Consider the following 17,471-nt stretch of genomic DNA (forward strand, 5'->3'; position numbering starts at 1 on the left):
CCCGCCCTGCCGAGGGCCGCAGGTGGGGGCCGTCTGCGGGGCGCTGGATGCGGGGGGGGCCGCCCGGGGGTTCTCGGCGCGAAGCGAAGAGATGTGTGAGCGCGGCCCCGCGGGGCCGTCTGAGCTGAGCGCCGGGCTCCGCCGAGGACTTCGGTCCGAGGTTTGGCACGGGCGCGTGCTGCGGCGGGGCAGAAAGTTCTGGGTGCGGGCTGAGGGCTGAGAGCCGCTCGTGGGGCGGGGGAGGAGCGCTCCACCGAGCGCCCTTCGGAGGGGGAGCTCCGCCGCGGGGGTCGGTCACCTCGCGAGGGAGCGGGGGCGGCGCGTGGTTCGCTCAGGGCCGTGGTTGCTGACCCCCGTTCGTCTCCAGGACTCGATGGCGGGCACGCGGGCTGCCTGAGCGGGCTGACCGCGCGGGAGGACGGAGTGCACGGGCCGCCCGGTGGGCGTCGCGGTGGCCGCGGGCTGTCCCCTGCTATGGAACGCGATGAGGGAGAGCAGGAATCCCAGCCCGAGAGCCACGTGGAGAGCAGGAGCAGCGTGAAGCCCGTGCCCGGGGGAGCGGCCCACGTCAAGCTAGAGATAAAGAAACACGCCGTCACGGATGACTACAAGCTCTCCAAGCGGGTGCTGGGGTTAGGAATCAATGGCAAAGTACTGGAGTGCTTCCACAAGGAGACGGGGCAGAAGTGTGCTCTGAAGGTAGGTGGGCCGGTCCCTTTCATCTCCGTGCTTTGGAGGCCGGAGTTCACTCAGCGCCCTGGTTACACTCTTGTGCTGGTGCTGACGTTTCACACAGGGCCGCGTGGTGAGGGATTCCAGCCCGGCGACACTTGCATTGCTCGTGGGATAGCATTCCACCCCTGAGTCTTTCCCAGAATATGCGGCACGAGTTTTGAGAACATTACCAGTGGCAAAAGCCTCATGTTTGTAGTTAAAAGATGAAAAAAGATGAAAACATCTGGGTGCGAGCTGTGAGGAAGAGTGCTGGATTCCAAATGAATGTGTTCTGCAGCACTTGGGAAGGAAGCTGCTTTGGATCTCACACAATTCAATAGGGCCGAGCTGGGAAGTGTTCACATGCTCGTTGGCCTTTAGGCTTTCTTCCCTTTGATGAAGGGCCCTGCTCACTGGCACAGGTTCCTGACTCTGGGAGGATCCCTCTTGCTGTTGGAAGGGGCACTTCCACTTTACACTTTCATTCTCCTCTTTACCTTTGCAATCTGTTTCTGGAAGGTCACCACCTGGGAAGGCACAAGTAACGCCAGTGCAAGCAAGTAGGTTAGCTGGAAATGAGTATTTGTAGTGATAAGCACGAGTTAAATACACGGACCATTAATTTGGGAACATTAAGCTCGCTTGCCTTTTGTTCTGCAGTTTGGAACCTGGAGATTTCCTGGATGATCTTGGGCCACGTGCTTAAAAACCCAACAAAAAATAGCTGGCCCAGATGCGAACCAGGTTGGTGCTGTGCAGCAGTCCTTGCAGTCTGATGGCGGAGATTGGAAATACCTGGTAGCTTTGTCTATAAAAAAAAAAAAAGTTTGAACAGATAAACTAGAAAAACTTGTCGTAACGTGCTGATTAATGTCCGTGTTTCCAACGCTCTCGTTCTTCTTTATCGCCGTTTTTGTGTTCCATGCACGTATCTGACTCACCCAAGTTGATGGTGGAGGAAACTGGAAGTTCTGGCAAACAGAGCGGGCAGTGCTGGGCCTTGCGCCTGCCCAGAGTTTGTGACTTTGAGGTGTGATTCCTTATTCAGATCTTTCTGCCTAAATATTCAGCACCAAGTGAGTTAAACTGAACGGCTATCAACGTGAATTTCCATGCTTGGGGTGCTGCGATGAAGGAGAGCACACCTTCACAATAATACAGAAGCTGTTTTGCTCTTTCAGAAGAGTTCAGCGGATTTTCTAGTTGGTGTATACCATTTGTACTTGAAAGGTTTTATGGAAGTATTTTAAAATAGAAGTTGCTATTTGAGAGTACAGTCCAATGGAAACGGGAGTGTTCCAGAGCCAATTCCATAGCTCTGGAAGCAAATAGGAAATACATTCCTCTTCTGTACAGTGCTTTAAGTGGTGCTTGGAGCTGGGGAGGGGGAGAAGAGGAGCAAAGCTGCTGTGCTGGGTGGGGAGGAGAAACCTGTAGCAGGTCCTCTGATCCCAGCTTCTAATTAGCACTGATTGAGTTGGCTGTTTATTATTATTTTGTTTCCAGAACTTTTAAACTATGCTGAAAGCCAAAGCCCCTCCATTGCCAAAGCGGAGTTGTGTTGGTGATGTTCAGTATTCCACTGAAACTGATGTGTGTGTGTCGTCCTCCCGGCTGCGGAATGTGTGCGCTTTCCTTCTGAAATGGGCAGAAATATTAGGATGTTTGGGAATTCTCGGATGGCAGATAATACTTTACCGCTTGCATGTATGTATTCCTCATTGCTGTGAGCGTAAGTGCTGAAAAAACAGTTAAATGTGCAATTAAATAAAATTGCCAGCAGTCCGGAGAGAGCCCGCTATTCTCTTCAAAGATGGTCTAATGAGAAGATTACCCAACAAGGAAGGATAAAGCCTGCGCTTGGTTAATTGGAAAGAATGTCAAATCTTTTTCCTAGTCCCGGATGAAAGCTTTCAGAGAGGTTTGCCCACTGTTCCTTGTGGAACCTCGACTGGGCTGTGCCATTCCCCAGCGCCAGGTGGAACTTCAGAACGCATCGTCTGGTCAGAACACTTACTGAAAAAAAAGGAAACTTGGAAAAGTGTTTTTTTTTCAGAGGCAACTTGTGGGCAGGGTTGTGTGTAGGGACGGCGGGGCCGTGCTGCTCCGGCCTTGCCACCGCTCGCACCCGTGGGTGCGCTGACATCCAGCTGCAGGAGCGGGAAGTGGAGGCTGGTGCAGCCTGATCTCACAGGTGGAGGGAAATGGGAAGACAGAGTTGTAAGTTGAGCAGGGGGGAAAAGAAGTGCTGAGTGATTATTGTTATTATTATTATTATTATTATGTATTCCCTGGAGGCTGCTTGTGCAGTATGCACTGCTATCTGTCTGTATTTGTGGACATATATACTTCAGGTGCAGGGAGGCTTGCTGGAACCTGCTCCTGGGAAGGGAACCATGTCGCTCCTGCTGCTGGAGATGGAGTATGGTAGTCTGTTCCCCTTCACACCACGCTCATCCATTAAAGAAGCTTCTGACTTGGCAGATGGCACTGCTTTCTGCCTGCAGGTTTTCTTTTATATGGGAACAAAGCCAGCGCAGCCGGGATCTGGATAGAAATTACTCAATGGAAGGAATTTTAACTGAGGTACTCGAGAGGAAAGGGCTCAAACAGACAAAAACGTGCCTTCCCAGAGCCATGCGTCGGTCCGGCTCTACACGCTGTAACTGGGAGGTCCCCGCTGTCAGCTTTCGTCTGTGCCCACAATCGGAGCTAGTTAGCATGTCAGTAATCATTTTAGAGCAGGGAAACTCAGGACAGCCTCTCAGAGATCCTGCAGGCCTGTGGTTGTGTTCCTGAAGCGTTCCATGGCTTAGCTTCCCCTGCTCGGCATTGGGATTTGCTACGCGCTTTTCAAATGTGTTGTCAGCTTTGTTCTGTTAGGCTGAAATGCCACACGCATTGCTGTCCTGCTGCAGAAAGCCTGAGCTGGTTACCCGTCGCAGGCACAGGGACGTTTTGGCTGAGCAGTGCTGTTTCCAAACAGAGCACACTGCGCTGCAGAAGGACAGGAGCATAAACAAAGCGGGTCTGCAGGACCAGGAATGGCCTTCCAGAGGGCAGCTGTGTTTTTGTCTCTCCCTTGCGAACAAAAAACTCAGGTCTCTTTCCATCGTTGATCCAGAAACAGCAACCAAGTGAAAGCCAGTCTCCTTTATTTCTAGCTTTTCTTTGCCAGCCTTCCCCATTCTGTTCACTTTACCTTGCGGGGCTACAGTGTAACCTCTGCTGCTTTACCACTGTCCCCAGCCCCAGTGTTCTGTGCTGTTCCTCCCTCTGAGAGAGGTGCAGACCATAGTGGTGGGCTGCCAGCGTGGTGGCTGTGGCTCCCATCACTTGCCTTCCCATGAAGACCATCCGGCACTTCATTCTTTCCTGGTTCTGTTCCCTCACTTCTTAATCTTTATTTGTACAAAGTCACACCAGGTGGTGTCAAAGTAGTCTTTCAATGCATTTGACCTACCTTATTTTAAAGAAAGGTGGTAGAGAGGGCTCCAACAGAGTTGGGATTAAGAAAGGAGAGCTAGAGACTCTTCTGTTGCTGGAGCATTGGTGTGTTCTGCATCTGCCCTTTCTGGGGTTTGGTGGATGTTTCAGGATGTAAAACGTGTTGTGTGTTGTTGGTGTACTATTCAGCTTCAGTAAACAGATGTTGCTGCTTTCCAGGAGAAGAAAAGGAAGGACTGACGGAACACAGCAGCAAAAGAAAGATCTTTGGAGCTTCAGGAAAACAAAATGCACCGTTTTAGGAGTGTTTGGGTCCTTTTGATAGGAGAACTCTCATGACTAACAGCCTAACAGTTGCAGAAGGGCTTGCTCCCTAAGCACCGTGCATACACAGCATACACTGTGGTTGCCTTGCAGTCATCCGAGGCTTCCAGGCTAAGGCACAGTGTGTAGAAGCAGACCTGCTGGCTCCTAGGTCGTATCCTCTAGGACAAATAGCTGAGAGCTAAGCAATTACCTGCCTCATGGAAAATGCCTCTGCTGGTAAGTGCCAACTATAGCATATGTGATTGGTTGATTTGAAGGCAAATAGGTGAAGCCCAGTCATTAAACAAAACAAAAAGCAAACACAAAAATGAACAGGCTCTTTGTCTTTCAGCTTCAAGGAACTTTTAGTGAATGATGTAAATGATAATAATAGAGTAGGAGTCTCTACTACAATCCACGTGAGTATTAGCATAATGTTGTACTCAGGCGAGAGCCGGTAACAGAGAAATTTTGCACAAAATCATTACCACGCGTAGGACTACACAGAGAGATGTAGGCCTGCTTTCTAGAGTGCAGTTGCTGTGGAGGAAGATAGCTGTTCTGCATCACCTTAATTTCATTTAGTCTTGGGTTGTGTTTCTGCCTCTCACTCAATTTTCATGTTTCTGATTAGGTTAAATAGCACTGCATCACGTAAGTTAATTGCCAGATAGTCTGTTTTCAGCTTCTGTACCCTGAAGTCAGCTCAGGGTTGCTCACAAGCAGGAGACTTCACAGTCCAAGTGTCTCTTTTGCAAGTTACCGTAATAACTGGTACTTCTAAATTGCCCTGCTCATTGCCTCGAATAAAATGATGATCAAGGAAAAGAATGCAGTGGTTGAGGAGGCAATGCCCGTGGGGAAAGTGGAGGTTATTTTAGGCTGATGATTGATTGTAGAATAAGAAACGTTAACAAGCATCTTGGATGCTATGGATTGCATTTTTAGAAGAGGAGAAAATTATGCCAGGTCAGGAATGAAACATTTCAACATTTTTAGAACTAGGAATGTTGTACTAAGCTACAGCTGTGGTGGGAATCCAGGAGAACCAAGTGTAATTGTTGGTTAGGCTGTGTGGGGTGAAGGAGCTCTTGTTTTGCAGGAGTGATTGTGTATTTCAGGAGGAAATTAGCACTCTAAGTGACATTTTCTGTAGTTCCCTCTTACTTACCATGTTTCCTGCAGCCTATTTATACTGGTTTATCTCATGCTTCAGTAAATTCAGCATCAGTAACACAGCTGAGTGTGAGTAATAAACTCCAGGAGCTATGTGTTGGTAGATCAAAGCCAGATATGGTGTAGAATATGAGTTCAGAAAAGTTCCCATTGAATGGCAGTCCCCAGTGTATGGAGGAGTTCCTAAAATATGGATAGCATGAGACTGGGCCTTGAATCTGATCCTTTGGTGCCAATCTTGGTAGGCATTACGTAAATATGCATAAAATACCTAAAATAACATTCAGTCGATTAAAAAGTGGGTCATTTCTGCTGCTGCTGCAAGAATTGTTTTTAAACCAGTGAGTCATCCAAGGCTTGAGTCTTTCAGGCCTGAGTCTTCGTGTGCATTTGGGCCAGAATGGCACCTTCCAGAGTGCTCATCGGACTGGTGGCTTTAGAAAAGGTGGTCATCATCAGTTTAGTTTGACAATCTGCCGTTCTTGACTGCTCTTCCTCCTTATTTGAAACACAACAAATGCTTTAAAAAAAGAAGAATATATGTATATGTATGTCCTTGGTGTGAAACAATTAAAACCACATGTAGTAAATTCCGTCCAGGTTCAATAGCAGTTCATTAAGCCTGTAAAGTTCAAGCAGAAAGGTAAATGCTATAAAACCATTAAACCATCTCACGAAACAAATTACACTGGCACCGCTTTGCACAGGCAGTGCTCCCTTCCCATTGACTAGCAAGCTGGCACAAGTTGTACCCCAACTTGTGTAGCAGCAAAGCCCTGGCACGTCCAGGTGCATTCCTTGCCTTCACCCCAAAGATCTGAGAAGGTGCTGTAGGTATGTGCCTTATTTCTGCAGGGAAGAAGGTGCTGAAAGGCAGAGTGTGTGCGCGTGGCACCACTCATCACTGGGCTTGGTTCCCCCTCTCTTTGTCTCTGTCTCTTCCCTTTAGAGTCTAAATCCTCCTGTTTCACTTAACTAAAAGAAAACCTTGCTGATTCATGCTAGCTGGGGGTCTCATTATAGGTAACTGGATTTTGCAAATTAGCTTTATTGCAAGGGAACTATTAGGAAGAACTGTAAAGTTCATCTACCAGTCAAGTGTGCTTCAGCCTTGTTTACTTACGGTAATAGCATCAGTATCTTCTATAATTTGGAAAGGACCAAGACCTCGCCTCAATGTCATGGCTCACGCGTATCTTTTCCCTTGGTATGTTTTTCTCCATATGTTCTAGCACCCCGTGTAAGAGCAGCCCTGTCTGACAATGAGCGACTTGTCGTGGTAGCCTGCTGCCAGCTAAATCTCGGCAGAAAAAAAGAGGATATCTTCATGCTGTGTTAAACTCATGGGGAGCATGGGGAAGAAAGATGTCACTGTCACTGGGAACAAAAGCCAGTGTGAAACTGAGAAACTTCTTCAAGGAATCTTTTGGATGTGAAGGCTGTTTTGTGTTCATCTCTTCATTGTATGTGATGATTTAGAAAGGAAAAAAAAAAAAAAGGATCGTTTATTTAATTACATGATCATATAAAACATGTTGCATCCCCAAATGCTTTTGCATGTACTATTTGCTTGACCCTGGAAAAGTTCCAGTTTCTTATATGACGCACACGTTTCCTTGTGAAGGAGTTTTCCATGTTAAATATCTTTTTGCAACACCGGATCTTAGGATTGTGGGTAATATTCCAGTTGCATCACTGCAGTGAGGTTGTCTGAGCCATGTGCTCTGTGGCTTATGTACTGTACAAAGGCATCATGCATGGGAAGGGAATGGAAGTGTGGAAGGGACAACCCAGTTACTCACTTGGAAACCGTGAGAACTCCCCATTGCTGCCAGTGAGAGCTGGCGGCCTGGGCTGTCTGGATAGGGGTGTAGAAATTGCGTGGATTGTGGTATTTTGTACAGACTTCCTAAGTATTTAAGATGATTCAAAGCTCCCTAAATGAGATTAAGCTGCAATGCTCCAGCCTCAGGGGTGAAGGGGGAGAGAAGTCTTGCTCCGCATGTAAATCATGCATGGCCTCCTCACTCATGAGTCCTTGTGATGCGTGGCATTTTGTGCTGAAGCTTTCCTGGCCTGTTTTAAGAGGAAAAGCAAATAATAAAATCGCGTAAAATTAAATTTCTCCCTAGAAATGTTGGTTTGCTGAATTCCTTAAAAAAAGAAATGAAGCAAGCCATCCCGAGCGTGCCATCTTTGCTGAGTGATTTCAGACGCTCGGGCTAAGGAGCCAATCTTATTCAAGTCGCACCGTTCACAGGCCTTAAATCTTACTGCTTCCAGCTCTGGCTCTTTTCCATGGGCCTTTTCCCAGGGTGGCTTTCTCTCGAGGCTGCTACTGAGTGTGACAGCCCCGGGGCTGAGGGCGGATTTGTGACCCATGCTAAGGGAGAGCTCCAAAAAACCCTTTTGGTTGTTGTTGTTTTGGTTTCTTTTTTTTTTTTTTTTTTTGAACAGCTTTTCTAGAATAGGAAAACTGGAAGTGTCAGGGCGCAGGGTGACTAATGCTGTTCGTGCATGGAGCTTTCTGTGTGGTGAAATTTTGGCCGGGATGAGCAGTTTGCCAAGGTGTGAGTCAGCCAGAGCAGGGGTTTGTAACCACGGCTGGTTTCTGCTCCACTGGGGGTTGGATTGGGCTTGGTTTTGTTTTCCGAGGAGAGCAGTTCAATCTATGCTGCACAGCACTCCCTGAGGCCTTGGGACCAAACCGGCCATGTGTTTTGGGGATGGAGTCCTTAAAGCCCATGCGCAGTGTTCTGAGGCCTGGAGCTCAGCACTGCCAGTGTCGTCCTCGCCGCTGGTTCTGGCAGTGAGAAATTTATCCCCTCCTTTGCGTTCTTGGTGAAAAATCAAGTATGTTGTTCTTGTTAAGGATGGATTTCTCTCAGGGCCTGATTCCGTCCCCCCCACGTGGCTTCTCCTCAATGTGGCTTTGTGACAAGCAGTCTGGTTGCCACAGCAACGGGGCTGCTGCTGCCAGGGATGTCCCTGCTCCAGGCAGAGGGCCCTGCTGCTGCCATGCCACAGCACAACGTCCCCTTTGTGGCTGTGCGGAGCAGAGGCCTCGCACTCGGCTCTGCTCCCTGCTTCCAGCCCAAGACGGCACCAGGCAGGGGGAGGGCCTGATGACCGCTCCGTGCCTGGGAGCTTCCTGCCCTTCTGCTTGTCCTTCCGCCTCACCCAGCAGTGTGAAGCCAAAAGAAGGCCTGCTCCTGTTAATGACCCCTTAGGATGGGGTCATTTCTATTGCACCTGAAAAATTGTGTTGTGAGGATGCTCAGAGGGCTGGAGCACCTCTCCTGCAAAGACAGGCTGAGGAGCTGGGATGTTCAGCATGGAGAAGAGAAGGCTCCAGGGAGACCTCACTGCAGCCTTCCAGTACTTGAGGGGAGCTTATAAACAGGAGGGAGAGTGACCTTTTCCACTGTCTGATAGTGATAAGACAAGGGGAAATGGTTTATACTAAAGGAGGGGAGATTGAGGTGAGATGTTAGGGATAAATTTTTTGCTCAGAGGGCAGTGAGGCACTGGCACTGCTGCCCAGAGCTGTGGGTGCCCATCCCTGGAGGTGCCCCAGGCCATGGAGAGGCCCTGGGCAGCCTGAGCTGGGGGGCACCCAGCCCACGGCAGGGGTGGGGCTGGGGGCTGTGAGGTCCCTTCCGACCCAACCGTGCTGTGGTTCTGTGCAGCTTTGAGCTCCAGAAGGCATCTCACTGCTTGCCTCGTGTTAAGCGTGTTGCTGCAGTAGGTTTGTGGAATCTCCAGACAGAGCAGAGGGAGGTGGAGCCTTGCTCTCAGCTCCGGGTAGCGCCTTTCACTTGCATAATAGTTTCATGTAAGGTGTGTCTTCCTGGACAAGTTGTTCTTGTCTAAACTAGGGTGTAAACGTAAAGTGCAAGAGGTTTTTCACAGTGCCTATTCATATTCCAATCTTTTTGTTCTTCTTGTGAAGGTCAGGGCTGAAGAACACTTCTCTCAGGCTTGGCCTGTGGAATTGCAGACAGTCTGATGCTGCTGGAACTTTTTTTGAGACATTTTCTTCTGCTTATTTTCACCTTTAATAGAAATTACAGTGAAAAGCAGCTGCTGACAGCAGTTCATTCCATTTAACCAGAAGCTGAAACTTCAAAGAAAAGGGAAGTTAATGCTTTAAGCTGGCTCAAATACACAATGAAATCGTGTATCCAAGTGCTGATATGATTTTAATTCAATTTTTGGATTCCTATTAATGGCTTTTAAAGACTAAGCTTTGTAGCTGCACTTCAGAATAGATCTGCAGCCCGTGTTCGGAGCTGGCTGTGTTCTTGCTGTTTATTTCTGTCAGTCTCATAGCAAGTATCTGGCTCTGTGCTGGAGTTCGTGGTGCAGTCATTCTTACAAAGGGCAGAATCTGTGGATTTTGTTCCTGCCTGCTGGAATTGGGTGTTTTACCAGAGCTGTCAGGATTAGCCGCGTGGGTTTCCAGTTGTCTTTCTTTTTTCGGAAGCCAACAAAGCAACTTCTCAGGATTTCCAGCACCAAAGGAGAGGGAAACAGACTGATAAGTGAGAGTGGTGAGTGGGGAAAGGGCAGTTTATCTGGGAGCAATCTCAGTTCTAGTGGATTGGTATCAGTGGAATTTTCCTCCAGTCGCCCAGCTCCAGAATGACTTTTTGCTGATAGGAGATGCAGTGATTGAAGGTGTCCTGAAGGCAGAGGGAGGTGAGAGGGACTTCTGGTTCGAGTCACGCTGCAGAGCCCCATGTTGCAGGCACGCCTCTGTTTGGCAGGTGAGTGTGGCTGCCTTGACTTGAGCTGCGGCTGCGTGCCTGTTACCATTGAAAAATGGGGCATTACGGCAGCAATGGACCTCTTGCCACAGTAGGGGGGAGGAGAAAACAGCAATATATGTTGCTGATAAAAGACTTTATACAAGAGCAATTAATTCTAAGTCTTTCCCACCTCTGAATTATCTGAATTGTCTGAATTATTGTTGGGGAGGTGTGAAGGAGGGTGAATGATTGCAATGTTGTATCTTTGCACAAAAGCCAAGACTCAGGGGAAATATGGAGAAGGTTCTCACAAGTGTTGGGCCAACACAGCAATAATTGTTTCTTGTTTAGATCAAAATATCCCCAGCTGGTTTTTGGTGTCTCTCTGACAGTTTCGACTTCAGCAATATGAGCTAATAGGTGTAGGGTTGCTCCATTTAAATCCTAAAGCAGGTTTTTGCCTGCATCCTACAAGCAAAGGAGCATATTTCATGGAGGAGCAATTTTGGAGAAGAAGAATGGTTCAAGCTTGGAGCATGAGTGGAGTCAGTACGAGCACAGGCTGTGTGACAATCTTCTGAGGAAAGGATAGAAAAAATATCCTTGTTGCTGCTGAACGTGTTTTCTTTCACATTGTCTTTCCCATCTATCCTCAGCACCAAAGGTCATGAAGAAATTTGTGTTCTCTGTGTTGAGGGAACCCTCTAAACTGGAACATCTGAGCCCATTCAGCACGCTGCGGCTTCGTCGTGTGTGCTGAGCAACCATTTTCTAATGCATGTCTTGTGTGTTCCAAGTGGGATTGCTTCATCTCTGTTTCTTAAAGATGCTCTGACATGGTGGCCCAAGGTGGTCATGTCTGTCATCTCAAACTGGTCTCCTGGCCTGCATTTCAGCAAGGTGGAGTAGGAACAGCCTCGGTTGTGGTGGGGACATTGTGAACATCTCTGCTACTCACTGGCTTCTTACACGTGCAAGGCACACTGCCTGCATCGCAGAGTGATACCACACTGCTTCATATTAAAAAATGAGTAACAGTAATGTGCTCCATTTCAGCTTGGTTCCCTACTGTGCAGGGGATTACCAGTAGACAACTTCATGTCATTACTCCCTTCTTTATCTGCACAAGAGCATTAAATGCTTATTTTCCTTGGTTGAGATGAGCACTGCTAATGTATTATTAATATGAATTAAGGTTCTATTTAATGATTAGTTCTTATTACCCAAAGGTTCCTCATTTTCTCTGAAGGATGAAGTCTTTCGAAACTCCTTAGTATATCAGTTCTGTGGGAGTTCAACAGAGTAGAGCTCCCTCCATTTCAAGTACTTAACTTGAAACAGTTCCAAGGAGGCGTGACTTTTCTAATAGTGTTATGTACATTTTGCTGCATGATCATATAGAAATCTGTGCCAGTGTTTCTCATTTCATGATGTGTTTGCTCAGAGTGGCCATAGTCTCTGCTAGAAAACCCACGGGGGTTTTCTTTTTCTCTTTGCTTCTAAAAATGGTTTAATTTATAAAGCATTTTCCTAAATAAATAAATAGAATCCGTTGCAAATTCTGAGCTTTGTGTTACCGTGGATTCATCGCTAATCATTGCTACTGCAAAATTAATAGTAGTGATCTCTTTTCTAGTTCAGTATGATGTATTGTCACTAATGGTTTGTAACTGGCTGCTTGTTTTGTAGGGAATATGTCTAGCCCAAAACCTGGCCAAAATCAGAATCTGCGGGACTTCTGTCATCCTACTTCGTGCTTGGGAGAACTTTACCTGCAAATAAATACTCATGGTTGTGTTCTTTCATTCAGTTTATGCCACGCTTATTAACTTCTTCCTCTTGTGTAATCAGGGCAGGGATTGATTCCCTCCTCTGCTGCCCCCACCTTCTGCTATTCATTTTCTGGAAGGATTACATTTTAACTGCTAAATGTCAGTAAATGTCATTTTTCCCTTCTACCCCAAAACTTCTATTTCATTACTTTCTCTTCATGTAATTTTTAATAATCCATGAGACATCTCTCTGCAGTTTTTCCATTTTCCTTCTCTCAGATCCATTTAGCAGTCAGTAAATAGAAACTGCACTTGTGAATTATGATTAAATGTATTGTTAATCTCTTTCCAAACCGCTAAATATGGGGGGTTTCAGTATGTATTTTTCATTTAGTAAGACATATATTGAAGAAAGAAGTGAAAATGTTTTCCAAATAAATATTTACAATTGAGCTTTTTCTGATGCCAGGTAGGAAAGTATTCCCACTCTGTTCTGTTCTCTCTTTACAGTTGATATGTTCCCCAATTAATTTTTAAAGATTCTCTATCTTTTTTTTAACTAGTTCTATAGAAGCGTGAGCCGTGGTGTAAGACTTGCATGCCTTCTGTTTTCTGAAATAAAAGAGCCAACATTTATATTAATAATAAAAAAGGGAGCAAATAAGCATTTATTACTGGGAACTGTAGCCCACAGGAAGCTGGTTAGTAACCACAAATGTACAACAAAGCCCAACTTGTTGGCTAAGTCACTCAGAAATGCCTTTCTGCCTTTTTCCTGGAAAGTCGGTCAGAGTTTGGCTTGAATTAGGAATTCAGTTTTGACCTTATATTTGTTTTCCCACTGGCTGCGAAAATAGCAGTCAGTCAGCATTGCTGTTTCCAGGAGGTAGTCAGGCTTGTGTGCGTAATGTAAATCCAGGATATAGGAAGAAGTCCTGAAATAGATGGTGTGCTGCTGCTGCCATTCAGTGCTACTGCTCTACGCCTGGGCTTCTGGTGACCCCGCAGTAGCCCTGGTTTCTGCGATCTTACATCGGACCCTTGAGGTATGCGTTCTGATTCCAACATCTGCATTCTCCTGCATATCCACGCAGGTTTATAATCTATCTGAAATCTGCCAAATATATGAGCCAAAAAAATAAGATGCACGAGGCTTTGACTGACAGAATGTACCAGCTGTAGAGCCATTAAGGTTGAAAAAGACCCCTGAGATCATGTAGTCCAACCATCAACCCATTGCCACCGTGCCCACCAACCATGTCCCTCGGTGCCACAATAGACCATGGTGACTTTGAGTTTTAATTCTGCTGAAGGGGGTGAGCAGTCAGAAAAATGAATCAAAGTAATTGATTTATTTTAATTATTGCCAACCAGAATCTGAGCGATAGAAAATTACATGTTTTTTTTTGGAATGCAACGTAGTACCATAAAACTGTGTGATATAATGGTGAAAGATGGATTCTGCCTAGTTCTAGTTATTGAGCTGAGCAGGCGTCAACAGACTTAGAGATTCCTTTTGTTAACCATTTAAATCTTGAAGATAGCTTTTCTGTCTTGGAAGGCTACACCCAGTCTTCCTAGAAAAATGTGCCTGAATTTGAACAAAAGTTATAGCAAATGATGAAATAAAAGATGCTGGGGGTTGTGTCATCTCCACAGTTCCCCTGTTTTTGTAAATGATCTTCAGGTAGAAACAAAACGGATGGCCTAATAACAGAGGAAAGTGGTAGGTAAGATGCCTTGAGCTCAGAAGGAAAGCGACAACATGTAGCTCTCCAGACAGTGGGAGAAATAGCCAAAAACAAAATACTGAGGATGATGCAGGCTAGTAATTGAGTACAGGATTATTCCTTTTGGGATGAATTAATGGCAGCACAGCAGCATATTCAGAACATTCTAGGCAGCTGCATGTGGAGACCCTCAGCTATATCTGGTGCACTACAGAATAGTGCTGGTGTTGCAACCACTTCAAGTGTGGATGTAAGCACCACCTGCACCCTGTGGATTTCAGCATCGAGAGAGGGAGAGCTTGGATGGAGGGGAATGGGGAAACATCCACTATGAGGTGTTCCAAGGGGACATTGTTCTGGATAATGGATGTTCACAAGGGCAAGCAGTGATGAAAACTAAATACATATGGCTTGAAGACAGCATCAGGAAAAGGCATCTTAGATAAAATAGCGATTACTCTTCTGATGTCATCAGCTTCTCAGGCAGTAGCAGAGTTAATTGTAGAATGGAACAAAAATAGCCAACAGTCATTGTCCTTGCTCACACGAAGTATCTGTTAAGCGAAGTGTTTATCGCCGTGAAGGCACCAAGACTGTGACTAATGTCATAAGTCCTGTGCAAAAGGGAAAAAATAGAACTCGGGAAAAATGATGGTCTCGTCGGATCAATGAGGAGGACTCAGCCCAGGCTGCTGCTGTGCCTCTGGAAGGAGGCAGAGGTGGGCTGACAGCACATGTACCTGCCCACAGGGTCCCAGCCTCACGCACTGGTGCGATGGCCTTGGTCTACTTGCCTGCTCTTGTTTCAGTGCTCGGCCAGACCTGAATGTTGGTGTTTCCTGGGTGAGAGTTGTTTTGACAGAAATTGTTCAACTGTTTCTAGTGATAAGACTAAAAGAAAAAATAGTTTGCCTGCATAAAATGCAAATTAAATGTCTAGCAATTTGCCTGTTGTTTAGATTTGAAGTGTACTGAAAGTTCAGTTTCATTCTAGGACTGATTGTTGTTCTAGGATGGGGCAGTGTCAGCCTTAATCACTCCAAGTTCAGCTGGATTCTGTATCTTTAATGGTCTGTGGAGACATGTTCGGTTTTAATAGCTGGCTCCAGGACAGGCTGGATGCAGAGATGAGAGCAATAAATGTGTGTGAAGCAGAGGGGTCAAGGCTGAGGAGCCCCAGTAGAGGGACAGAGGCAGGGGCTGCAGGTGGCGAACAGGGATGGGGAAGGAAATTAACTGGAGGCAGAGGGAGCAGTACTGGCTGAGGCAGGGCCCCAGTACCAGAAGAGGTGTTTGGGCAGTGAGGCTTGGTAGGAGAGGACCGTGGAGTTAAGACAAGAGATTAGAGGCAGAGATGGATCCGGCAGGAGGACTTGTGTGTGCAGGAGATGCACTGAAAGCTTCATGGACAGTGAATCATAGAATATCCCAAACTGGAAGGGACCTCTAACGATTGTCGAATCCAACTCCAACATAGAGTACTCTATCTTTAACTGTGATTCTCCTGGACAGATACAGTCGTCGTGAAACCATCGCATTTTCATCTGTATTTGTATCATTTACATATATTGACTTAAAATCATTGAGTCATTAAGGTTGGAAAAGACCACTAAGATCATCTTCATCCATCAGCTCATCCACCCATTCCCAGTAAGCCATGGCCCTCACTCCTCTGGGGAGGACTGCATCCCAGAATCTCCCAGTCTACTGGTAGCTCTCTAGTCATCAAGAAGCTGGGAAAGCCGCTGGTATAAAACGTTGTATACCTTCTTCTTTACCTATGTTTTTAATAGTATGTGTGCTGTCATTTGCTACTCTTTATATAAGTGGCAAGGGTCTGTGCAGTAGGTAGGTGGGCTTTAGCCCTGCAGGTAAATCACAGGGGTAACAGTATGAAGATGTACAAATGGGTTTGGTCTTGTTAGGATTGGTTTGCTGTTGGAGAACAAACCCGAATCACTGGACAATCGGTGTACTCCTTCCTAAAGTGCCAGTTTAGGGTTGAGAAACAGAGCACCCAGGTGTAAATGTCAGCACCCACGTTGTGTGTGCTCTGGCTCTCTTGCTTGTAGTGTTTTCTGCCCCACGTCAGCGTGTTTCAGAGCGCAGGCAGAATGACTGCATTGCTGAATGCCTGGTTTCAGTAGCTGCTTTTGTTGTCCTTGTTTGGTGTATGGCCATGGCTTCTTTGCTTCGGGTTATTCAAGACCTACTCTGAGAACAGTTTTTTCATTTCCCCCGGGCATACGTTGTGGTGCATTCAGTGCGATGCCTGGGTCACTGTTATTTTCAGCTTTAAGATAAGTGTCTGTTGTCCCTCTTTCACATGTGAGGAGTAGAGGGCTAGGATACACTTCTAGGAGTGAAAGTACCCACTGGATTCTAGGAGCTCTGTTTGATCTATATGAGTCAAGGGTGGCTTGATGTTGGGTTTTTGTTTCAGTGTTTTGACAGGGCAACCAGAGACTGCTGCTTGGCTCAGTTGGCTCCCTGAGTGTTGCATGGGACATCCAAAAGGAACGGGAGGAGAGTCTATATTTTGAGAGTATCCATATTTTGAGAATAGCATTCAGCTGTGGTACCCACAAGACCCTTCTTTGTCTTGACAAAGAAGCTCCTGCCTCTTCTATTGCGCCTTCCAGTTCCTGTGTGAAGTGGAGAGGAGGTGGGAGAGGCTGCAGTGAGCAGATCCCATTGCTCTACAGTCCCATCTACGCCCCGGTTGGGTTCAGGTTGTGCTCTGTGTGCTGGAAGGATGGAGCTGAGGAGGGAGGAATAGCATGGGATAGCGCTGCACTTAATGCGTACCTGCAAAGGGAGCGATTCAGGTTACTAAAGCAGCCTTAATCCTAGAATTCATTAATGTTCAAATGTCTAAAATGACAAGTCAAATGGCATTTTGCTTTTAAGTATCACAGAGGTCTGTGGATAGCAAGAACGAGCTGAAAAAGAACCATTAGTCTATCTGCCACGTTTTATTTATTACATTTTTATTGATGGTGTGTTAAATGGTTCAGAGAGAAAGCAATGTAAAGAAACAACAGAATAATGAAATTACTGAGTTATGCTGCATGTGCAGAACTAATGTTATCACGATTTATTACAGCCTCTCTTGCCTGCATTTGAGCTTCTCAAACAATTTGTGCTGAAAGCATGAGGAAAGTGACATCCACTGAGGTTTTGTACCAGAAGACGTCTGTGACAGACGTGGGAGAGTAGGGGGATCCCTGTGTCCGGTCTCTTGGTGGCAAGAGGAACACGCAAAGTGGAGAATTCAGCTTTCATTCCTTTTTCCTCACTTTGTTTTGCGGAGGTTATCTCATTTTTCTGGACCACATCTGGACCCCAGGCTGCATACCGCCTGCACTTCGGTACCGGCGCTGCTGGGCGCCTGCGGTAGTTACAACCAACGCTGCAAGTCATCCTGGGCAAAACTAAGCTAGGCAGGCTGTGTGCTCCCGTGTAATTTTTAGTGGCGTGGTTTTGACAGCTTAGCTATGCGGAAGAATATTAATGGATCTGCAAAAATCTTGAACTCGCAGAGCTCATGTGCCACGAGCAGCGAGAAGAGCCCA

General features: G+C 46.5%; 2 protein-coding genes across 5 annotated transcripts in view; both read left to right on the plus strand.

Annotated features, from left to right (window-relative positions):
- HEMK1 (HemK methyltransferase family member 1) overlaps positions 1 to 17,471 on the plus strand; it is a 127,093-nt gene that overhangs the window by 98,410 nt on the left and 11,212 nt on the right. The gene's annotated exons all lie outside the window — the stretch shown is intronic.
- The window catches only part of MAPKAPK3 (mitogen-activated protein kinase-activated protein kinase 3), a 42,782-nt gene continuing 25,354 nt past the window's right edge, over positions 44 to 17,471 (plus strand). Inside the window, exons 1-2 of the mRNA XM_021409726.1 lie at positions 44 to 160; positions 368 to 699. Of these exons, the coding sequence (XP_021265401.1) occupies positions 475 to 699 (225 nt within the window). The 5' untranslated portion in view covers positions 44 to 160; positions 368 to 474. The remainder of the gene's footprint in view (positions 161 to 367; positions 700 to 17,471) is intronic.

The sequence above is a fragment of the Numida meleagris genome, chromosome 11 (assembly GCF_002078875.1).
Source record: "Numida meleagris isolate 19003 breed g44 Domestic line chromosome 11, NumMel1.0, whole genome shotgun sequence".
Classification (NCBI taxonomy): domain Eukaryota; kingdom Metazoa; phylum Chordata; class Aves; order Galliformes; family Numididae; genus Numida; species Numida meleagris.